Genomic DNA, 26,090 nt, shown 5'->3' on the forward strand with positions numbered 1-26,090 from the left:
AAAGGAAAAAGAGGTATCTTTCTTCAACACATTGCCTTTCACCTTAAAGGCACTTTTGTGGTGGGGGAACCACGAAATTTGAAGTGCAGATTATCTCTGTTGCAATGTTAGACATAAACAATATTGTGGTCACAAAGAAAGATAATTTATTTATCCACAATCAAGTAAACAATAAACACAGAAACAGTACAATAAGCAGTACAGCACAATCTGAGGATAGGTGATGTGATGGGATGTCCAGGCTTTATCAGGGGCAACCCGACCCCTGGGTAGGCAGAGTCCTAGTAGGCTGTCCCAACTTTGCCTCCAGATCTTCTGTGGAATGGTGTGGGGTGTTTTCTTCTCGTTGTCTTGTTGTCTTCACATTGTCCTTCTCAGGATTTATTTTCTTCTATGCTGCCTGTGTGGCAGTCAGCTGTGGCAACCCATTACAGGCCTACTTCGCTGTTCCTGGCATGGACGGCATAGCGAGTGCCTTACTGTGACGTCAGCTGGGCGGCCACCGATGTGGCAGACAGTACTGTCTCAGCAACTCTCTGCAGCATATCGGCCAGGTGCAAGTCATTTTCGATCACTGCAAAGAGTGTGGAGACTATTGCTGTCAGCTCTCCTTCGTGCACTGTGTACGCAGTGCTGTGGCTGGGTGCAGTTGGGTTGCAATTGGTGGCTGGTGTGTTGCCACTCATGCCACCACCCGCCGATGTGGCCTCTTCTTTGCACGATTTTCCCCTGGGGGATCAAAGCACTAATCTTGCGAGCATGTTTTCTGGTGTGGGCACATTGTCTTCTTTTGCCCCCTTCAGTGGGGCTGGAAGTGACAGCATCAGCTGCCGGCATCATCCTCGTGGTTGCTGGCTGCCTCGCCGGCTGTGTACCTGGGTACAGACAGCAGTGGAGGGAGTGGTCAGCAGTCTTCTGCAACTGCCGCTCCTGTTGGAAAGCAACTGCGACTAATTACTGCTCAGCCGCAGTTTTTGCATCCTTGGGAGTGGACAGTTTCTGCTTACATGGGCGCCTGCACACTTCACGCACTCCTCAGGGAAGGAGCAGTGGCGAGCCACATGGCCTGTCCCCTGGCAGTGGAAGCACTACAGCAAGCCCCTCTTCTGCTGAATGTTTTCCATGGTGACCATAGTGTTGGCTGCCCATTTCAGCTTGTAGAGCCGCCTGTTCTCCGATGTGTCAGTGGCAATCACCAGCAGAGACGGCAACTCCTTGTGTGTGATGTGAGACTTGTCCCACTTCACATTGTGCATGCTAAAGTAAAGCTCTGCCAGTTTGTATCTCAGGAGTTCAGGTTCCACCACCTTGGGGAAGTCCTTGATGGTGATCTTTAACAGCCTCTCGGGGATGACGGTGTGCATGTACCAGTGCAAGCCTTGGTTCGACACCTCGCTCGTCACCTTGATGAAATCCTCCGTGTTTGCGACTTGCAGACGCAAGAGGTTTCCTGCTTCCGCTCGCACTGTGCAGTCTGCAGTCATCCACTGCTTCACAAGCTGCAGGAAACCTTTTTAGTCTTTGGCCACCTTGAAGACTATGGGCAGCAGGCGTCGCTGTGACCATCCAGAAGTGGTGTCCGATCGGGAGGCGGTCACTTCTTCTTCTGCATAGTGGCCAGTGTGGGCAGCGGCCATGGTCTCCGTCTGTTTGGGTGCTGTTGGCTGCTCCAACTTCTCCTTGTCTGCTAGCGCACCGTAGCGGTTAGCAGTAGCATTGGGCGGCGGGGAAGGTGTCGCCTTGGGTCTCGCCCCCTGCCGAGATGTGACGGTAGTCCAGGTTGCACCTGCCACACTGTCAACTGGTATGGCGCATCTTCTGCCACCGGAAATTGATACAGTGAGCTGCCTCTTCCTCTTGGGTGCCTTTTTGGTGCCAGTTGATGCTGCGGAGATTGGTCATTAGTGCCACTCACCATCTGGGTGCTGCAGTGCTCTGGCCGTCATCCTTTGCGCCCTCTTGTTGGCCGGGAGTACACCATGCACTATAAAGTCATCCTCACCGGAATCATCGTCCAAGTCAAGGTCCATGGATGGTGGCCAGGTTGTTCTAGGCAGCAGGTCAGATGGGGCCATCATGTGAGCAAGCTCATCCACACGGTGGTCTGCCACACCAGCACTCCAGTCGTTGTAAGTGGGGGGCCGGCTGGGGCCATCGACCAAGCAGGCTCAGCCAAACTGTGATCTGCCACACCCATCACTCTATTCAGTGCTCCTTGGAACTCAGGTGTGCTGAGCCATGCCGAGCTGAGCTGAGCCATGTGGTGCAGTGGTGTGCCGAGCCAAGCTGTTTTTATATAGAGGAGAGCTCTAGTAGATGGTGCACCAGGTTTCAGACTGCGTGCACAAGCCTCTGGTGGCCAACCTGTGTAGATGCCACTAGTGTAGTACAGGTGTGTAGCACGTTGTCGGACTATGGACTTGGCACATACTCAGGTATGACATACAGGCTTATAGCACCCCTACCTCCCGGTGGAAACGGCACTCTCTGATGTGGGTATTGGAGTGACTGATGACACATCCTTGGCATCTGTAACGGTCACTGCTTGTGATGGCAGCAGCAGCAGAAGGAGATTCTGACCTGAAACTAATTAGTAGGGGACACGTCGTGCAGCTGCAGACATATGCAGTGGCTATTTCCCTGCAAAGTGCCATAAAGGAGAACCAGCAAAAAGGGCACAGATAGCATCTTAATGTCCAGGTCCTCAACATGGTAGAGCTGTGCTGATGGTGAAGGTGTTGGCCACTCACACAGTGTTGTCAGGTACATCCATGGTGAAGGACCCAAAGGCATCAGCCCATGTGATAGTGTAAATGCAGGTGGCAGTGAAGCACCATGGGATGGGCTGGCAGTATGCATCAGGGCACTGGACCCCAGAGGAGAGGCAGGAGGCAGCAACACCCACAAGGTAGGCAGGTCTGCCTCTGCAGCAGGAGCACCCCACAAGGCCTGGACAGGCACTGAGGGAGGATGTGAAGGAGGGGGCAGTGGGCCCATGGTCCTTGCCATGCTTTAAGGATGCAGCTGATTGTGGTGGCATGCCACCAGCCCTTTGCTGGTGCCCACCATAAAGATGCAGCAACCGCAGCAGCTGTGGACCATAGCTGGAATCCACTTTGTTCAGCAGTCAAACCCCAGAGGCAGACCATGGAGACAGAGGTGAACCGCAATGTGGGTCTCGCTGGTGGAGTACATCAAGGCATCATTCATGGATGAGTTTGTGAGATATTTCCTCATTTGAACCTTCAAGAAGCAGACGTTTCACTCCACCTCATGTTAGGTAGGGGGTGAAAAGGAGGAGCAGCCACATGGTGAATGCCTTGACGAGTGCAAAAATCATCATAGGTCTGAGACACAAACTGTGGACCGCTATCTGTCACAATCCTTTGCAGAATTTTTTTTTTTGGAGGTACTGAACTTTAGCCACAGCTGATACGGAAGGACAGCAGATAATGTATGGAAATTTAGAGAAAATATTGGCAACCAACAACTAATAATAATTTAGGAAGGGGCCTGCAAAATCAAAATGGACGGGTTACCACAGGCTCTGCTGTGCAGATCCCAGAGGGAGCATCGCCCGTGGTACCAACTGTTGTTAAGTCCACTGTTGCTGAGTCCACTGAGAGCAGGCCATAACAACACACTTAGTGTCACCTTTGATGATAGGCCTAAATACGTGTAAATGAGCCAACAACTTGATATGAAAGATCTTCCAATGTCCCACATGTAGGAGCTGAAGCACATCTTGCCGTAGGGTGGCTATGATCACAACTCTGGGCAACAACCCATCTGTAGCTAAGGCAATACCACCATCAAATGCCAAAAGGTGGTGATGAACAGTAAAGCAGTTATAGAAATGATCGGAACCTCTGTCAATTGGTTGATCCAGCCAACAAGCTGAACACAGTGAACTACTTGGTGCAAAAACAGATCAACAGCAACAGTAGTTGTGATCTGGGAGCCCATAATAGCAAATACTTCCATTGTATCCACTGTATGTTGCACCTCAATATCTAAGTGAAAACAAAGGGCTCATTGTGATCAAAAGAGGATCTGGCCCCATCACAAGCCAGGACCATGCATCAGCATAGCCATGCTGCGTGGTAGGCAGAAAATGTATTTTATACACTCCAGGAAATTGAAATAAAAACACCGTGAATTCATTGTCCCAGGAAGGGGAAACTTTATTGACACATTCCTGGGGTCAGATACATCACATGATCACACTGACAGAACCACAGGCACATAGACACAGGCAACAGAGCATGCACAATGTCGGCACTAGTACAGTGTATATCCACCTTTCGCAGCAATGCAGGCTGCTATTCTCCCATGGAGACGATCGTAGAGATGCTGGATGTAGTCCTCTGGAATGGCTTGCCATGCCATTTCCACCTGGCGCCTCAGTTGGACCAGCGTTCGTGCTTGACGTGCAGACCGCGTGAGACGACGCTTCACCCAGTCCCAAACATGCTCAATGGGGAACAGATCCGGAGATCTTGCTGGCCAGGGTAGTTGACTTACACCTTCTAGAGCACGTTGGGTGGCACGGGATACATGCGGACGTGCATTGTCCTGTTGGAACAGCAAGTTCCCTTGCCGGTCTAGGAATGGTAGAACGATGGGTTCGATGACGGTTTGGATGTACCGTGCACTATTCAGTGTCCCCTCGACGATCACCAGTGGTGTACGGCCAGTGTAGGAGATCGCTCCCCACACCATGATGCCGAGTGTTGGCCCTGTGTGCCTCGGTCGTATGCAGTCCTGATTGTGGCGCTCACCTGCACGGCGCCAAACACGCATACGACCATCATTGGCACCAAGGCAGAAGCGACTCTCATCGCTGAAGACGACACGTCTCCATTCGTCCCTCCATTCACGCCTGTCGCGACACCACTGGAGGCGGGCTGCACGATGTTGGGGCGTGAGCGGAAGACGGCCTAACGGTGTGCGGGACCGTAGCCCAGCTTCATGGAGACGGTTGCGAATGGTCCTCGCCGATACCCCAGGAGCAACAGTGTCCCTAATTTGCTGGGAAGTGGCGGTGCAGTCCCCTACGGCACTGCGTAGGATCCTACGGTCTTGGCGTGCATCCGTGCGTCGCTGCGGTCCGGTCCCAGGTCGACGGGCACGTGCACCTTCCGCCGACCACTGGCGACAACATCGATGTACTGTGGAGACCTCACGCCCCACGTGTTGAGCAATTCGGCGGTACGTCCACCCGGCCTCCCGCATGCCCACTATACGCCCTCGCTCAAAGTCCTTCAACTGCACATACGGTTCACGTCCACGCTGTCGCGGCATGCTACCAGCGTTAAAGACTGCGATGGAGCTCCGTATGCCACGGCAAACTGGGTGACACTGATGGCGGCTGTGCACAAATGCTGCGCAGCTAGCGCCATTCGACGGCCAACACCGCGGTTCCTGGTGTGTCCGCTGTGCCGTGCGTGTGATCATTGCTTGTACAGCCCTCTCGCAGTGTCCGGAGCAAGTATGGTGGGTCTGACACACCGGTGTCAATGTGTTCTTTTTTCCATTTCCAGGAGTGTAGTTGTAGCAAGATGGGAGCAAGGTCCAACACTGGAAGTGATGTGTTGCTTTGTTGGGTAATGAAGCAGAAGGAATAAACAACAAAATCAAGGGCTTGTGGTCTGTAATGAGAAGGAACTTTGACCCATACAAGAATATACAAAACTTTTTTAGGGCACAGATTATGGCAAGTGCTTCCTTTTCAACTTTGAAGTAGCGCTGCTGAGTGGAGTTGAGCTTTTTTTTATGTGTATGCTATCAGACATTCGGAACCATCTTCATAGTGGCATACAAGAATGGCCTTGAGGCCATACTGAGAGGCATGTGTAGCCAAGATGAGGTGGTGGGCAGGATGGAAGCTAGCCAAACAAGAAATAGAATGCAATTTAGATTTCAAAAGCATGAAAGCACACTTACAAGCCACTATCTAGCGAAAGGAAATGTCCTTGTGAAGGAATTAATGGAGAGGATGGACCAGCATGGCTGCATTCAGAATGAACCTGGGATAGTAGGCAATTTTCCTAAAAAATACTTGGAGTTCTTTGACTTTGGAAGGGTGAGGCACTTTGCACCATCCTAAGAAACATCAAATCATGAATACTCAATGGATGACTGAAAAAGTGGAACTTAGTCAAGATGCACTTCAACCTTGCAGTATCTAAGACCGTGAACAAGTTCATGATGCACCTATTATGATGACGTTATTAAGAAAGTTGATGCACCTTGGAATGAATATCATCAATCGTTCTTTAAAATGCTGAGAAATTGCAGAAGTGTTAGCCACACTGAACAGGAGGCCCTGATATTAATACAACGCAAAGGACCGATTAATTGCAGGGAGCTGTTTCTAATCCTCATCCAATGCAAATTATAAATAGACATCAGATAAATCGATTTTCATGTAAAACTGGCCTCAAGCAAGTTTGGCTAATAGCTTGTCCTGACAGAGCAAAGGGTGGGCGTGAATGATAGATTGAGCATCAATGGAAACTTTAAAACCACCGCAGAGGAAAATCTGACCATTCAGTTCTTTAACAATATGAGGAGGGTAGATCACTCACAGGACATAATGGGTTGTATGACTCCAAAGACATCAGCTTGTCCAATTCTGATTTTACTTGATTGCGCAGTGCCACTGGAATAGAGTGCACACAGAAAAAATGTGGCTGTGCTATATGTTTCAAGGTAAAATGAGCCATAAAATTAGTGACACACACAAAAAAAAAAAAAAAAAAAAAAACTCAGAACACAAGAGATTCTGACTGGTGATAAGGGAACAAGGTGTACTGCATCAGCAATGAAAAAACAAAAGCACGAAAAGCATCCAGACTGAACAAATTGTCAATGCCAGCATCATCCACTACCATAAAGCTCAAGGAACAAATCACAGATCTATATATGATGGGAGCCATAAATTGCCCTAAAATTGGGATATGTTCCTTGTTGTAAATCATCAAACATTGAGTAACTGAAAACAATGACAGAGTCCCCAAATCCACACAAGTTTGTGGGTTCAGCAGTGTCAAAGCTACACCCACGTCCAACTGTAGTCTGAGAACTTCGTCCATCACTCACACTTCAGTAAACAGCATAAGTTATATTAAAACTGTCTTCTTCAGAAGGTATTATACCTATTAACAAATATTATGACATTGTGTGTAGAACAGATATGGTATTATTACAATAAACACAATTACAGGAAATGTTAACAAATAATTTTAGTGAAACATACTCACATAGCATCATGTTATCTGTATCCAATGTGTGAGCCACTGACTCCGTGTAGTACATGTATATGTCATCCACTTAATCACCATTTAAAATGCATGCTTTAAAAGTAGTAGTGCTCTACTGCACAGATTTGTCTTAAAATTTTTGAAATATCACACATTTGATGTTGGATCTAACTACATGTAGTGTGCCACTTGACAAATTGTGTACCACATACAGAACTAATGACAAGCTGACAAGTGCCAACAGGCTAAAGAGTAGAGGCAGTACTTTCAGGTTGCTTCTGATAGGTGGCATTCATGAGTGTCCTGTATGAGCACAGCTGCAATGAGCAGCATGTGTGATATCAAAAGTCCATATTCACTACTTGAATTAACATATTAATCAAAACGATTGGGAGAGGAGAGAAGAGGGGGAGCAAAGTGTGCCATTAAAATCATGTGGCTAACAAAGAGCTCATAGGCTCAGGTCAATATCATGAAAACGTACAACAAGTATTTGTGTTTGAATACACAACTGCAACAAGTGTGAGTGTCGAAGCAAAAATGCTCCTAGGAAATATTATTGATGTATCCAATACTGAAATATTAAGTTGACCCCAGACACAAGGGAACACTGTAAAAGTACAAACTGTGATAGGCAAACAGCAAATATTAAAAGACAATAAAGATTGGTGAAAGAGAATGGTGGAGGGGGCAGTGCTAGATCATCGCTCATGAAGCATCGTGTTGAACAAAGTGGTTGTACTAAGAAAGTATTCTGTATGAACAAATACACCGGGGGGGGGGGGGGGGGGGGGGGGGGGGGAGTGTTGTAAAATACCCTCAAATAATGAATAAACAAAGGCCACTAAGTAGTGTACCTATGGCTAGAAATCAGCTATAGGCAGAATAAAACACACTAAAAATTTAAAAAAAGTGGGTAGTTCTAATATGGTTGATTGGTAAAATGTTGAACAGCCACGTAACTATGGATGATAAATTGTATGTTGTAAAATAACAAAATAAAAGATGTACTCTTAGTGAAAATAGAATTCTGAGGAAAACAAACACCACATGGAGGCCAGCACTGAACAGTAAACTTGGCTGCTTGGCCAGAAGTAGAGGTTTAAAGCCTTCTAGGAAATGTCTACTTGCAAGCAGAAGTTGATTGTTTAGGATGTAGCCATAATTTTCATTTAAGTGTTTTAAAATTTCGAGCTCTCCCCATAAATCTAATCTACAATGTTTCACTTCTTTGTGTTAGATTACAGTATCCTCTAAAACCTTCAGAGTACGATCAGAAACATGTAAATGGTCTTCAAAGATGGGACAGTGTACATTATTACCTTTCTTCCCCAAAAATATATTCTTTATACCTCACCTTGATTGCACCACCAGTTTGTCTACTATAGTAACTGGGACTGCCACTGCAGATCATTTTGTACATGCTTGAGTCTAAGAATGCATCCTCAGCATTTCTGATAGTAGCCACATGACTTTAGTAATACACTTTTTTACTCCCTCCCCTCACCCTTTTCAAAATTTTCAGTTAATATGTTAATTCTAGTAAAGAAAATGTAATTATGATATCGAACACGCTGCTCATTCCAGCTATATGCATCAGAGGCAACCAAAAACTAGTGCCTCTACTCTTCAGCCAGTTGGTGCACGTTACTAATTCTGTTCGTGGGACACTCACATGCTACATGAATCGAAGCCATATTTTTTATTTTATGTTATATATACAGGATGTTCAATTCATCTGAAGATATTGAAATAGCCCTAAAACTAAGATTCAGATCCAAACAATTTACAGTTGAAATATGTCTATCTGTGAGGGGGTCGTCCAATGATACCAAACTTGACTGCCGCCCCACCGCATGTGTGGGGGGGGGGGAGGTAACTTTGAAATCTTAAATGGGAACCCCCATTATCTGTTGCAGAATCAGATTCTACAGAAAATAATATGTAATTTATCTGGAACACTTTTTTTCATTTCATGACAGATGGGGCTATAATCGGAAAAATCAAAATGAGTAGAAAACCATTGTTTCAAAATGCTATCCAATGGCCCATCTCCATGCTTTGAGGGTAGGACAGGCAGTTATTTCATAATTTTTAATGGGAAACCCCATTCGCAATGCTGTATTCCTCCGAACAATGAAAAGGGTACTGCTCAACATGCCATTTTAACCGTCTATTGAACTACAACTTATTATAACAGGCAGAGTAGTCCCATTAAAAATTATGAAATAATTGTCTGTCTGACCCTCACACTGTGGAGGTGAGATGTTAATTTAAGTGTCACTGAATAGCATTTAGAAACACACGATTTTCTACCCATTTTGATTTTTCAGATTAGAGTGCCATCTGTCGGATAAAGAAAAAAGTGTATTTTTTGGATCCAATGTGTTGTGTTCAAGATATTTCAATGCATTCATAAATTGAACATTCTGTACATACAAATTTTTCAAGTAGCACACTACATGTTGTTGGATCCAATGTCAAATGTGTGAAATTTTTAAAATTTTAAGACCAAGCTCTACAGTAGAAAGCAACTACTTTTGATCATGTACTTTAAATGATGATTAAATGGATGATACTACCTGTACTAGACAGAGTCATCAACTTCCACATTGGATACATATAATGTGATTCTATATGAGTATGTTTCACTAAGATGATTTGTAAACATTTCCTGTAATTTTGTTTATTGTAATGATACCATATCTGTTCTGCTTACAATGTTGCGATACCTTTTAATAAACACAATATGTTCTGAAGAAGACTGTTTTAAAAACTGTCAATAACATGGTCAAGGTTTAATAGAACTGTATTTTGCAACTGGCTGGCTCTTATTCCCAATCCACTGAAGCCCTTGCATGCACAATTGCTGGAGTGCACCCATGTTCAAAATTTTAAACTTTTGTTTTTACTCGAAGCAATGGACATCCCTGTCCATATCTGCAGGAGAGGGCTGGGAGTGACAGACAGAGGCTATACGTCCTTTTTTCCTGACATTGTTACAAGTCGCCCAGTGTTTAGAGCACATGACCCTGTAATGTTGCATGAAACATGTAGGCAAAACAGGAGTGCTGAGATCTGAGGTGGTTGTTGTTTGACACGATGTTGTCCAGTGCAAGGCAGAGGCCACAGTTGTATGGCTGCTATGTTGTCCTCCCCCTGACAACTAACTGATACCTGACAACCAGTAACAGGAGCCACCACGGCAATGTCACACCAAGCCTCAATCTGATCACCAGCAGTGTGAGATACTTCAAAAGACTGTGAAATATGCAACATTTCAGCCAAAGATGGATTCTCACACTGTAGTACACACTGATGCACCTTCAATGGCATCACAGACCATACAAACAGCACAGAAATCATGACAAGTATCAGTAACAAATTCACATTTGCGACTGAGGCTGTGAAGTTTGGCCACTTGAGCACAGTAGGAGTGTTGGAGGTATTCATGACATTGACAGAACTTTATACATGCTGTAGTCACATGCACACATTTACAATGATTATTTGATGACAACCTACACATTTCGTCGAACAAAACTGACCCAGGTTCCTTGACTGATGCTAACTGGCACAACAGCTGGTAGATCCAAGGAGAAATTCAAGAAAGGAACACGGCCTTACTCATGTTTGCATCAGTGACATCAAAAGCAAGAAAAGGTTGCCAAAGCTGCGTCTTGTAAGCCTTCCAGTCTTCGGTCACTTCATTGTAAGGGGGAAAAGACGACAAGTACACCAACAGCATGGAAGCCTTCAACATCAAAAGGTTGAAAAGTTCATGATAGCTGTTGTGACTTGGCAAGACAGCCAAGTCACTATGAGAGGAAGCCGAAAGGCACGCGCTTAAGCTCACGCAGGCTGGCGTGAGGTCTGGAACAGTTAAGGGAATTAATAGTAGCAAATAAAGTACGTAGTTGATGTAATACTTAACTTTAATCCATAATTGGAGAACATCGCTCTTGACGGTACATGTTTTATAATTTCAATATTAACTGGTAATGGCACCTTGCTAGGTCGTAGCAAATGACGTAGCTGAAGGCTATGCTAACTATCGTCTTGGCAATTGAGAGCGTATTTGTCAGTGTAGCATCGCTAGCAAAGTCGGCTGTACAACTAGGGCGAGTGCTAGTACGTCTCTCTGGACCTGCCATGTGGCGGCGCTCGGTCTGCAATCACTGACAGTGGCGACACGCAGGTCCGACGTATACTAGTGGACCGCGGCCGATTTAAAGGCTACCACCTAGCAAGTGTGGTGTCTGGCGGTGACACCACAATAGCAACTGTAAGAGCCTACTGCTGCTCTAGGAGAGATTTGAGCACTGCCTCCATGGACATGAGAACTGACAGAACAACCAGATAGACTGAGCACACAGAAGTTAACACCACACTTATTACCAACTGTGTCACAATGCTAGACACAGACAACAGTATTGTCACAAGAACAAGAGTTTATGTACCCACAGTCAAGTAAACACCAACACTATAACAGCACAACAGGCACCAGAGCACAATCTGAGCATGGGCACTGTCACACTGTCCTTATATAGACGACAGCACTGGTGCATGGTGCAGCAGGTGCTGCACTATGTGCATAACTCGTGAGTGGCCTTCAGTGGCCAACCCACACAGATGCTGGGGCGAGTAATTGAGTGTAGCATGCCAGCAACCTGGTGCTGCAGTGCATATCCAGGTATAATGTACACGATTATAGCAATTTGAATAGCCATCCCATGTACTACAAATGAAATACTCCCATTCCCACATAACCTGCTCACACACATACAGAAATTTATCAATGGAAAAAGTCTGAATGGAATTTAGGGTATACAACGTGCATAAGTGGATATTCTGCAGAATCACACTTCAGGGATGGAACTAATCCATGTAAAAATACCACACAAAGTGCACTGACCTCAAAGGGAACTACATGAAAAAGTAAGTGAATTTTTTAGCCAAGTACACATCAATCTAAAACAAACACACACACTTTTTTTTGTTGCTACAAGTGAAGAGTGCGTACATTTCCTACACTTTTCCATAATGGTCATTTTACTGGATTAGGAGCAGTACAATAACACAATATTTTTAAATTGTTAAATTAATCAAATTACTTAACTTAATTACATTATATGTTTTTCCTGTTTCATGTAACATGTAACTTACTTTGTTGTTACTGTAAACAACAGTTTAACAACGAATATGTTTTGTCATCATTTCCAAATACCCACCTGAAGCCCCATCCATCAATTGCACTTGCAAAGACAACATTCCCTTTCTCTGGTGAAAAATAAATATTTGAGTCATCAATATCTTCCAGACCTGTAGTCCAGTCATAGAGGCCTCCAATAGTTACAGAAGATGAATCTGATGCAGATTTTCCAAGGATTTCTGTTGTAAACAACTGTGCCACCACTGCATTCACCTGGGAGGGTCATAATACAAATAAGACAAACTGCTTTATACTATGTATTCTGCTTGCTTTAAAATATTAAAATGCAGTAATCATTCAAATTACAGAGAATATCATTGATTTAAGCATTTATGTGACCACTTCATAACTATTTGGAGTCATCTCACAGATGTGAAAAGTTAGATAAATTGACTGTATGAGGGCTTGTCATAATGTTTTAATAACCACCTTGAAAAAACAAAATGATGTAATTAATTTGATGTTTGTTAGCAGGAACATATCTGCAGTCCTTGTACACATGGAAATCCCCTTGCCACAACACCATCAGAAGAGCTGTAACAAAATGGTGCAGCACTTTGATAAAGTAGAGTATCATGCAATAATTCATTTCCTGCATTTGAAGGTGAAGAACAATGCAGCAAAAATGCTGAGTTGGTGAGGGCATACAGCAACAATGCACCATCCTACGAGCACAGGCTAGGTGGTGCAGATGCTTTCAGAGTTGTTAACCAAGTCTGGATGACAAAATATGAAGTGCCAAACCAACTCAATGTGAAGAACAAGGAACTGCTAGGGAAGCACAGGCCCCGGTGTTCAAAGATTGAGACAGCAGCAGAAATGTTGCAGCAGAACAAGACACATGACTTCTTTTGATGCCTGTCATCTCGTATGAGTGCTGGGTGTATCACTGCAACCCCAAAGCAATGGACCAAAGCAAGTAGTGGAAACATTGATTCATCAGCACCCATAAGGTGAAGACACAACCATCACTTGGCAAGTTATTGATGCTGAGTGTGTTTTGTGATTGCCATGGAGTACTGTTAACACATTATGCTCATGAGGGAGAAACCATCACAGGAGCATACTACTGAAATGACCTGATGAAGTTACTGGAGGATGTCCACACGAAATGCCATGGGAAGCTGTCAAAGGACGTGCTTCTGCTTCACAACAATACTCCAGCGCATTCTGCCAGAACAGTCATACATGACGATTCTCTATCAAATTTTGTCTCACCCTCCACCCTCTACTCCGTCCTCATATTCTCCTTACATAACACCCAGTGTCTGCTACCTCTTTCTTTGGTTGAAGGAACCATTGTATGATGCATTTTCAGAAAGGCACCAAGGTGATTATTGAGCTGAATCATTTCCTGAATAACCAAAATGCCAAGTTCTACAATGAGGTTTCTGCATTGTTGGGAAAAATGATTTTCATTTAAGGGTGAATTTGCTGAGGACTAACACCATTGCCAAGTTTCATCATTGCAGATTGGTTTTTTGAGATGATAATTAAAGCTTTATAATTATCTCTTGTAGAAGATTTATTTTAACATCAAGACTTCATATATGAAGCTCCTGTTTATCGAAAATTTTTAGCTACACAAATTTCATATTTCTGAAATATTTAACATACATTGGTCAACATCCTGCACAAATGTTTTGGTACGATGCTTCCAAATAACAATGAAATAACATACTGAGTCTGTACAGCATTATCTAGTCAATTACCTTGTTCTGCTTGAGAACAGCAAATACTGTCTTCTTGTGTAAACCTAAGTTACTTCAATTTGTCCTTCAGTTTCTGGGCTGTTGACATAAAACTGTTTTACAATGCGTCATTGCTAACAACACACCACATACTTTTTCCATATCTGGCTCTATCACAGCATTTTCATTCCATGTCCTTTAGCACTAATCCCCGTTATTTCTCCTTTATATTTTTACATTTATCATTCATAAAGATCATACTGGATAATCCTTGGTGGAATACAAACAATGAAATGAGTCAAGATAGCTCTCCACTATGTGCTGTACAGATGCAGAAACAAGAAATGGAATAGATCCTACCTACACAATTCATAGAATTTGAGAGGGAGATCCAGACAAGTGGGTTTGTAAAGCAGGCACTGAAGTTGGCCATGTGCACTCTTCTATAATTCAGTTGCCAAACCTGTCCTTCACCACAGTTTGACCATGAACACACACATAGGTCATCAGTTTCTTTAAATTACATATATAAGAACTGCCTTCAAACATATCCTCTGGTGTTAAAATCAACTGACTTACTTTCACTAGTCCCTGTCCAATACTTATTTGCAATATACAGTGCATGTTGTTAAGAAGTACTACACAGTGTTCCTTAGGACATGCATGCTAGTCCAAAGGGACAGGCACAGCAGCAAGTACAGCCACCATGAAAAACAGGAAATATATTCGCAGTTACAAATACAAACCACCTTCAGCTGGATAATGGAATGACGACAATGAAAATATGTGCTGGACTGGGACTTGAATCCAGGTTTCCCTCATCAGATGAGCGATTGCCTTAACCACTTTTGCTATGCACGCACGACTCACAGCCGGACTCAAACTTCCATATATTATCGTTTATGACTCACAACCTGCAATCGTATACATTATGTAATTCCCGCACAGGGGGAAGACATTTTAACTGAAGTATGCCTCCCCAAAGGAATGTTGCATAATACTTGTTGATGACAAAGGCAGTGCAAGATTGTATTTATTTGCGACACCAGGCTTGAGTTAAGTGTGAAATTTGGGTTTGAGACCCAGTATGGCACAAATTTTCATTGTCATCATTCCATTTTACAGTTTATGGTGGTCTGTTTTATCTACTGGGAATATACACTCCTGGAAATTGAAATAAGAACACCGTGAATTCATTGTCCCAGGAATGGGAAACTTTATTGACACATTCCTGGGGTCAGATACATCACATGATCACACTGACAGAACCACAGGCACATAGACACAGGCAACAGAGCATGCACAATGTCGGCACTAGTACAGTGTATATCCACCTTTCGCAGCAATGCAGGCTGCTCTTCTCCCATGGAGACGATCGTAGAGATGCTGGATGTAGTCCTGTGGAACGGCTTGCCATGCCATTTCCACCTGGCGCCTCAGTTGGACCAGCGTTCGTGCTGGACGTGCAGACCGCGTGAGATGATGCTTCATCCCGTCCCAAACATGCTCAATGGGGGACAGATCCGGAGATCTTGCTGGCCAGGGTAGTTGACTTACACCTTCTAGAGCACGTTGGGTGGCACGGGATACATGCGGACGTGCATTGTCCTGTTGGAACAGCAAGTTCCCTTGCCGGTCTAGGAATGGTAGAACGATGGGTTCGATGACGGTTTGGATGTACCGTGCACTATTCAGTGTCCCCTCGACGATCACCAGTGGTGTACGGCCAGTGTAGGAGATCGCTCCCCACACCATGATGCCGGGTGTTGGCCCTGTGTGCCTCGGTCGTATGCAGTCCTGATTGTGGCGCTCACCTGCACGGCGCCAAACACGCATACGACCATCATTGGCACCAAGGCAGAAGCGACTCTCATCGCTGAAGACGACACGTCTCCATTCGTCCCTCCATTCACGCCTGTCGCGACACCACTGGAGGCGGGCTGCACGATGTTGGGGCGTGAGCGGAAGACGGCCTAACGGTGTGCGGGACCGTAGCCCAGCTTCATGGAGACGGTTGCGAATGGTCCTCGCCGATACCCCAGGAGCAACAGTGTCCCTAATTTGCTGGGAAGTGGCGGTGCAGTCCCCTACGGCACTGCGTAGGATCCTACGGTCTTGGCGTGCATCCGTGCATCGCTGCGGTCCGGTCCCAGGTCGACGGGCACGTGCACCTTCCGCCGACCACTGGCGACAACATCGATGTACTGTGGAGACCTCACGCCCCACGTGTTGAGCAATTCGGCGGTACGTCCACCCGGCCTCCCGCATGCCCACTATACGCCCTCGCTCAAAGTCCGTCAACTGCACATACGGTTCACGTCCACGCTGTCGCGGCATGCTACCAGTGTTAAAGACTGCGATGGAGCTCCGTATGCCACGGCAAACTGGCTGACACTGACGGCGGCAGTGCACAAATGCTGCGCAGCTAGCGCCATTCGACGGCCAACACCGCGGTTCCTGGTGTGTCCGCTGTGCCATGCGTGTGATCATTGCTTGTACAGCCCTCTCGCAGTGTCCGGAGCAAGTATGGTGGGTCTGACACACCGGTGTCAATGTTTTCTTTTTTCCATTTCCAGGAGTGTATTTCATGCAATACTTATCTCTCCAAGTGTGTCCCTATTCTATTTATCCCCCCCCCCCTTCCACCCCTCAGAGTCTTACTATAGACTATCCACTTGTACCTCAATCTCTCCACCCTATTTAGTTTCACTGCTGCCTCATCCACATTGTGGAGGAATGTCTACCACTCTTTCACTACTACCACCCCACCCCCCCCCCCCCCCAAATTCCTTCCTGCTCCTTAAACTTACACATACAACACATCACTACCTCCTCTCACTTCACCAGGTTGCAATTATTCCCATCACATTTTCCATGTTGACACCATGCACTGCACCCATAACACTTCACCCACTCTTCCCCTACCTATCTTCCTAGGTTACCCCAAATAGTGCCAAGGCCAGGAACAGGAAGTGTTTGGGACTAAATACCAATGGGAAAAGCAGATTACTATATTTGCTATTAATTAGTACATATATTACTTGAAGGTTGAGTGCTTGTTCTTATAATTTACTTTCTTTAATATCTTAAGCATTTGTTAAGCTAGTAACAATATTACATACCTGCTCAAGTACTTGTGTCAGATGCACATAAGCATCTAATGGAGACAACTTCATCTCCAGAATGAGTCGATCAATCTTATTCAGCACCAAGACTGGAACAATATTTTCGAGCCATGCTTGTCTCAAAGCAACCTAAGAAAGAAAAATGTTGTTTGTGACAGCATCAAATCCCAGCATTTGTTGTGTTACTTAACCCCTATTTCAAACAATTACACACTTATTGCCTTTTATCTATCAACAGAGCAGAGACTGTGTAACTTTACCTTTACCTCACAAAGGAAGTGCTTTACATACTCATTTAGAGCAAATTTGGAAAATCAGTTCCAAAGCATGAAGGTGGGATACAAAAAAAGGAAAAACAGGCTACAGGAATAGATTATGAAGTCATAAAAAATAAACAGTTCTGATTCAAATTTCAGAACATCCGTGACAATAAGAAAGAGATGGACACTAAGTCAAAGATTAAAGTCAAACATAAAAGAAAAAGGTACAAAAGTAAGACATTAAAAAAATGAAACAACAGATCATCCACCCTGTTCAACATTAGTAACAAAGTACAAATTGATGGACAAGCCAAAAAATAACACTGGCACGAATGGTCAGAAAACTGGAAGGAAAAACATAGTTTATTCCCATCAAGTTTAAATGCACTAACTGAGCACAACAAAGAAAGTAGTACAAATGGCAACTGCAAACAATACAATAATTCCCAAAATGAATTTTCACTTTGCAGTGGAGTGTGTACTGATTTGAAAACCCAAGCACGCCTCACAAGCCACCCAGTAGACACTTGACCATGAAACACAAAGTCGCAGGTTTGAGTCGTGGTCAAGCACAGATTAATAAAAATATAAATCACATTGTTAAAAGGGAAAAAAAGAAAAAAAAGTAAGTGAGTCAAATGGGGCAAAAAAGTAAACAGAAGTGTAGAGAGAGGTAGAGATAGATAGATAGATAGAGAAAGAGAAAGAGAAAGAGAAAGAGAAAGAGAGAGAGAGAGAGAGAGAGACGTGACATGATAAGAAAGGTATATAAGCAGAGCAGAAATTATTGAGAAATCATTCCAACAATGACATGGGTCACAAATAGGGAAACACACTGACCTAAGTGACTTTGATAAAGGACAGGTTATTATAATATGTTATTCAGATCAAGCATCTTAGAAATGGCAGAGCTAGTCAGCTGTTTGCAGGCTACTGTCATGGAAAGTGGTTGAAGGACAGTGAACCACAAGTAGACCATGAAGTGTTGGATCTCCATGCATGTGATACAGCACACAGAGGTTGATGGTTTACCAGCTCTGTAGAGCAGGAAAAGGGCCAATTTGTAGCAGATCTAATGAAGAGAACAAAGGTGATGCAGACAAGTGTTTTGGAGCACATCATTCAGAGTAAATTGTAGAATATGATGCTCCTCTGCAGATTACCCATATGTGTTCTCTTGCTGACCCAATGATATTATCAATTATGGTTGCAGTGTGCACAATGTCATCAAGGCTGGAAAGTGGATGAATGGAAATGTATTGCCTGGTTGGGTGAATCACATTTCTTGTTACACTAGGTCAATGGCCATGTCTAGATACAGCATCATCCTGGCAAAAAGCTGATCAAAACATGCACCGCACAATGGACACAAGTTGATGGGGGCAGTATTATGCTGTGAGGAACATTCACGTGGGCTTCTATGGGATCTGTAGTACTAACTGATGGCACCTTGACAGATGTGTACTAGGTGAACATTACTGTGGACCAAAGGCATCTCTTCATGCTTGATTTCTTCCCCAATGGTGATGGCATCTTTCAGCAGGTTTACTGCCCATGTCAAAACATCAGAATGGTGCTATAATAGATTGAGAAGCATGATAATGAACTCACGCTGATGTCTTGGACAACAAATTCACCTCATCTGAAACCAACGGAACAGATCTGGGATGGTACTGGGCGTAAGGTCCACATCCACAAACCACTGGCCGTAATTTATAGGAACAGCATGACCCACATGTAGACAGCAACTTCACATACCTCTGGGAACCAACTGATGAATGGTTAAAGCCATGACACATGGTTAAATCCATGTCACATAGAACCGCTGTGGTATTGTGTTACAAAGGTGGACTAACACATTATTAGGCAAATGTTCGTAATGTTTTGGATGATCCAGTGAATATTTGCAAACAAACAAAATGAAATAATGAGGCAAGTATATTTATAAGAATAGAAGAGGAACAATAATGCAAGAAATAAATCAAAACAGAAAGGAGTGGAAGTCTGTGGATGTGAAACAACAGGTAAAAACTTCCTGCTGTAATGTTCAAAAACAGATATTTCAAGAGAGTCAGTGAGGTTCTGGAAGTTACAGACAAGAATGTGGAGCCAAGCTGACTCCAGTGCCATGGCCAGTGGCATTACATTTCTTGGTTGAGTAACTAGAGTGTGAACAGTCCAATCAAGGCGGTCCCACAGATTCTCAGTTGGGTTTAAGTCTGGGGAGTTTGGTGGTCAGGGGAGTATGGTAAACTCATCCTAGTACTTAGCAAACCATAAAAACAATGAACATGCTCCCCAAGTACAGAAGCATGTGTGTGTTGCTACATTACCTCGCATGAACGAAAAAATGGCTGACATCGAAATAAGTGTCCAAGGACTAGAAAAGCAACTGAAATCACTCAACAGAGGAAAGTCCACTGGACCTGACGAGATACCAATTCGATTCTACACAGAGTACGAGAAAGAACTTGCCCCCCTTCTAACAGCCGTGTACCGCAAGTCTCTAGAGGAATGGAAGGTTCCAAATGATTGTAAAAGAGCACAGGTAGTTCCAGTTTTCAAGAAGGGTCATCGAGCAGATGCACAAAACTATAGGCCCATATCTCTGACATCGATCTGTTGTAGAATTTTAGAACATGTTTTTTGCTCACGTATCATGTTATTTCTGGAAACCCAGAATCTACTCTGTAGGAATCAACATGGATTCCGGAAACAGTGATCGTGTGAGACCCAACTCACATTATTTGTTCATGAGACCCAGAAAATATTAGATACAGGCTACCAGGTAGATGTCATTATCCATGACTTCTGGAAGGCATTTGATACAGTTCTGCACTGTCGCCTGATAAACAAAGTAAGAGCCTACAAAATATCAGACCAGCTGTGTGGCTGGATTGAAGAGTTTTTAGCTTGAGTATTGCTCATCAGTGTGGGATCTGTACCAAGTTGGGTTGACAGAGGGGATAAAGAAGATCCAAAGAAGAGCGGCACATTTCGTCACAGGGTTATTTGGTAAGCGTGACTGAGATATTTAGCAAACTCAAGTGGCAGACTCTGCAAGAGAGGCGCTCTGCATCGCGGTGTAGCTTGCTGTACAGGTTTCGAGAGGGTGCGTTTCTGAATGAGGTATCGAATATATTGCTTCCCCCTACTTATACCTCCCGAGGAGGCCACAAATGTAAAATCATAGAGATTCAAGCATGCACAGAGGCTTTCCGGCAGTCGTTCTTCCCACGAACCATACGTGACTGGAACAGGAAAGGGAGGTAATGACGGTGGCATGAAAAGTGTCCTCCGCCACACACCGTTGGGTGGCTTGTGGAGTATAAATGTAGATGTAGATTATGCCTTCCAGAATGATGATATCATCCACAAATTCTCTCCAGTCTGAACACTTCTGATAATTGTTGCACGGTATTTGCTCTCAGAAGTTTCATTTTGCACACGCCAATGATCATCTGTCCGATGGAGCATAGCCCCTGATTCATCCAAAAATGCCACCTGTCACCAATCAGCTGATCTCTAGTTGTGTTATTGACAGGCAAATTCCAACCTTCATCACTGATGAATAGCAGTCAGCATGGGTGCATGAACGAGGCACACGCTGCAAAGGCCCTAATGCCGTAACAGTCACTGAATGGTCATTGAGGAGATACTGTTGGTAGCTCTTTGGTTCACCTTCGTGGTCAGTTGCTCAACAACTGCACATGCATTCACCCATACACTTCTTGACAGCTGTCATTTGCCCTTGTCATTTACACATTAAATGTATTCGCAAATGCGAATATAGATAACCATCAGCTGTAGAATGGGATGATGACAATGAAAATTTGTGCCAGACCAGTACTCAAACTTGGATTTCCCACTTATCATGAGTGGTCACCTTACTATTTGGCTTACCAAGTGGTAAGGTGACTGCTCGCAATAAGCAGGAAATCCAGGCTTGAGTCCTGGTCTGGCACAAATTTTCATTGTTCTCATACCATTCTAAAGCTGATGGTTAGCCATATTCGCAACTGCAAATACATTTAATGTATTTCATAATGGCTATAATCACTGCAGTGCCTGTTCTTTTGGACATGAAGTGGTTCCACCCCTGGCCCAAAAGCCAATGATCATGCCCTTTTTGGACAACAATAACGACTGCACTGTTGTCCGTGTCCCCCCCAGAACTAGTTATCTACAGGGTGGTCCCGAATTCATGGTACAAACTTTAATGGTAGGTACAGGACATTGTAACAAGGATTTATTGTATAGGAATGTATAGTCGCAGGTGACGCGGTGAGGCGTAAACAGGGGAAAGAGAAATGGAGTGATCGGTTGGTGTCACTGCCGGTAGAGGGCAGTAGATGAACATGATGTATCGCAGTAGGGACAAGCGCCATTCACAATTGTGCTGCCGTAGACGATGGGTGACTTTACGTATGCAGAAAAAGCAGACATGCATTACATGTACGGCCGTGCAAATGGTAACGCCAGAGCTGCGTTACGAATGTATCGCGCGGAGTATCCTAATCGACGAATGCCGGATCATAGAATTTTTCAACGGTTACATCGTCAACTTTGTGAAACAGGTACGTTCGACGTCAACAGACATGACGCTGGTCGATTAAGAGCTGTACGCACTCCAAGACTGGAAGAACGCATCTTGAACATAGTGGCTGATAGACCCGAGTCAAGCACAAGAACTGTTGCGCGCGACGTACATGTGAGTCATCAGACTGTATGCAGAGTGTTAAATGAAAATCGCTTACACCCCTTCCATTTTCAAAAAGTACAAGCATTGAATCCGGCAGATTATCCTCTTCGCGTGAACTTCTGCCAGTGGTTGTTGCAGCAATGTGCGTTGCAGCCGGATTTCGTAGGTCATGTGCTATTTACAGATGAAGCGACATTTTCACGCGAGGGTGTCTTTAATGCGCACAATTCCCATGTGTGGGCAACAGATAATCCACATGCAACGCGTCCACATGCGTATCAACAACGTTTCAGTATTAATGTGTGGGCTGGTATTGTGAACGACTTTTTGATTGGGCCATACTTACTACCCACGCGACTCTGTGGCGAAAGCTATCTTATTTTTCTGCAAGAAGTGTTACCAGAACTGCTGCAAGATGTTCCGCTCGCCATTCGTAACCGCATGTGGTTTCAGCACGATGGAGCGCCAGCACACTTCAGCACTGCTGTACGGAATTACCTGAATGCCACGTTTGGTGCTAGATGGATTGGGCGTGGTGGACCAGTCCCTTGGCCACCCCGATCTCCTGATTTCTCTTGCCTCGATTACTTTTTATGGGGACATCTTAAGAGTCTTGTTTATGAGACTCCAGTTGACTCAGATGAGGATCTCGTTGCTCGCATATCTGTAGCTGCTGCAGGTGTGCGTGAAATACCAGGCATCTTTGAACGTGTACGCCAATCGCTGCACCGACGCTGTCAAGCATGTATCGCTCATGGTGGACGCAATTTTGAACACTTACTGTAAACATGACACTTGTCAACAACGATTTCAATAAAATCTTTCGTTTTCCTTTCGGCCGTTATTTCCCCTGTTTACGCCTCACCGCGTCACCTGGGACTATACATTCCTATACAATATATCCTTGTTACAATGTCCTGCACCTACCATTAAAGTTTGTACCATGAATTCGGGACCACCCTGTATATTCACAATTGCAAATACATTAATGTATTTCATAATGGCTGCACTCACCACAGTAGTTGTTACTTTGGACATGTATGCATAATTCAAAATGACACAGGCACTGCAATGTCGTACTTGTCATTTATGATCCATGGTGCACCACAGCTGTCTCGACACTGGTTTTGGATTGCATCATTTTGCCACACATGGTATAGTTTAACCAAGGCAGTATGCTAACAGTTAACAGACTTAGCTATTTGGGAAATGGTTCCACCCTTGGCCTAAAAGCCAACGCTCATGCCCTTTTGGACATCAGATAAATCGGACAGTTTCCACATTACAATGATGAGTGCACTGCCATCTGCATCCCCTGGCACTGTTTATACACACTCCACTGCTAATGCTGCCACCTGCCATTTGTGAGTGGTTACTGCAAACTGACTTCATACATAGGTGCCGGTCACTTTAACATGACTGTACAGTGCCTACATAATTTTCAAATATCTCAACTAAATTTTTGAAAATAAAGTAACACGAGAACTAAGAGTCTCAAAAATGAGAAGGAATTCTAGAAAATTATAAGCTAATTTTTTCTTTAGTTTCTTGCACATGTACATGGGCTTGCATCCTGACCACCTGAAGCAAACATTACAGCCAGATAAAGGTGCCCAATCACAGGCTGAACATACCTGCTGCCAACAACAAATTCAAAACAGTGTGAGAGTCCACAGGTAAGCAACAGGAAGTTGTGTAAGCCGAGACAGAGAGTGAATTAAGGTCCTCAAGAGCAAAGTTATTAGTGCCCTTTTGAAAACAAAATGTGTTAGGAAGATTGTTAAAACACTTCAGACTAAAAATGCCTAAAATATAATATCACTTACCATTATCATCACTATCTCCCATTTTCATTCACATTCACCTACCCATTCATACCCTATCATGAATAAATTTTTAAATTAGTCAATGTTAAAAATGTGTTATTAAAACTATGTTTGAGATATAGAACAAAAGTGAAGAGAAACCACGGAAAATGTTACTGACTGATCACTTACAAAGACCAGATGAGCATGCACACCAGTACCACACCAAAACCTCCTTCTTGAAAGTTTAGAGAGCAAGTCAAACATCTCACAAAATCATACAAGTTGTACCACATTCATCTCATTGTTACCTAAAATGAAGGGAAAAACAGCTGGTAAAAGAACCTCTATCCTCTCGTCTAAGTATAAAACACATTAAGTTAAAACATGGTGTACTGCAATTTGTACACCACAAGCACTACACACTGTAGGGTCCCCCTGCCAGAATAGGAAGCCATGCAACATTGGACTTTGCTCTACCCAATGACAACTGAGGACTTCATGTCATATCAGATCATTTCATGGTTATAGTCATGTCAGGGCCAGAAGGAGGGACACCATTGCCTGGTAGCTCGTTTTACTGAGTGTCACTTCCTGTAACTCTTCTTCCCACCGATGCATGACCCTGTACCTCAACTCTGAGGATATAGTATGTAGGGTGACAGTGCATTGATCCACCTGATTTAGAAGACACACTTCCTTCACTATCACATCTACTGATTTATTTCCCTGAATTTTGTTGTGCCTTGGCACCCAACAGAATGCTCCTCCTTCCCAGCCTTTGCAGGCAGAGAAGTAAGTCCTGGATGTCCTGGTCATATCTGTCTGCTGGGTATTTTCATTGAATAGATTGAAGAGCACTTAGGCAGCTGGAATATATGACAAATTTTTCATCACGAATATGTCACATCTGCACCACTACCCTCAAAATTGTAAGCAATTCTGCACTCTGAATCAAAGACACTAAAGTTATTTTGTAAACAATTCTAGAGGACATCCCCATGAAAATAACCACCGAGCAGCCAAGACAATCCCCCTGCCTAGAGGAATCCATAACTACAGCTACATAGTTGAGGTGTTCATTTAAAATTTCATTAAAAATTGAATTACAAACATAGGCAGGAGCGCTATTATTCCCATGCCATACCAAGTCTAAAACTATTCTGGACCTCTTCAGTAGCCAAAGAATCAATTGACTCCAAACCTGTGTGAATGTTAGTATTTGACCCACGCCATGTGCCACAAGATATTGACGGTATCAATTGACTCCAAACCAGGGTGAATGTTAGTATTTGACCCACAACATGTGCCACAAGATATTGCTTTGCACAGATCCCAACAGACGCCACTGCTCACAGATTATCTGCAATAACTGCTTCTATTGGAAAGCAAGTGGCAGTTTGGATTGTAGTGAATCTGGAACCGCACAGAACTTGTACTGACAAGTTGCTGTAGCAGGACTGAGAGAGGAACAAAAAGACTGCAAAATCATACACATGTATGAAACACTGCACAGGGCTCCTTATTAGTTCAGTTTTACCACTGAATGATTGATTGATTGATTGACTGACTGATTTTTTATTGGTCCAGCTTTGAAATACTGCCTAGGAGGACTTTTATAACTTCAAGTTGAACAAATATATTTCAAGGAAGATGCAATATATGAAAGTCACAGATCAAGTAAACAGAGTAAGACATGTGTACACTTTAACAATCAAATCATAACTGAGTCCAAGTCTAGCGACCATTGGCTGGCTGGCCGCTTAGGTGGTGCTGCTGCTGCATGGCTGGCAGACAGCGCCGCATGTAGAGAACGCACGTAACTGCGCGGCGGCACTTTGAAAGATCGGCGAGTCACAACAGGGACAACATTCTCCTGCTCAAATCTGTCAGACATAACTTCCCTAATGTGGTATCTAAAAAAAATTGTGATAGGATGGACAGTAAAAGCAGGTAGCATTCCATGGAGCTGTCTGAGAATTTTTGCTTCCAAGTATTAGGCTGGTGCATTCGTTCATTGTGTTTCTGTC

General features: G+C 44.1%; 1 protein-coding gene across 1 annotated transcript in view; it reads right to left on the bottom strand.

Moving 5' to 3' along the window:
- The window catches only part of LOC124805356 (elongation factor-like GTPase 1), a 597,412-nt gene that overhangs the window by 530,594 nt on the left and 40,728 nt on the right, over positions 1–26,090 (bottom strand). The window contains exons 5-6 of the mRNA XM_047265897.1: positions 17,291–17,422; positions 12,497–12,690 (exon numbers count right to left, since the gene is read on the bottom strand). Coding sequence (XP_047121853.1) covers positions 12,497–12,690; positions 17,291–17,422 — 326 coding nt within the window. The remainder of the gene's footprint in view (positions 1–12,496; positions 12,691–17,290; positions 17,423–26,090) is intronic.

The sequence above is a fragment of the Schistocerca piceifrons genome, chromosome 7, assembly GCF_021461385.2.
Source record: "Schistocerca piceifrons isolate TAMUIC-IGC-003096 chromosome 7, iqSchPice1.1, whole genome shotgun sequence".
In the NCBI taxonomy this organism is placed as follows: Eukaryota; Metazoa; Arthropoda; class Insecta; order Orthoptera; family Acrididae; genus Schistocerca; species Schistocerca piceifrons.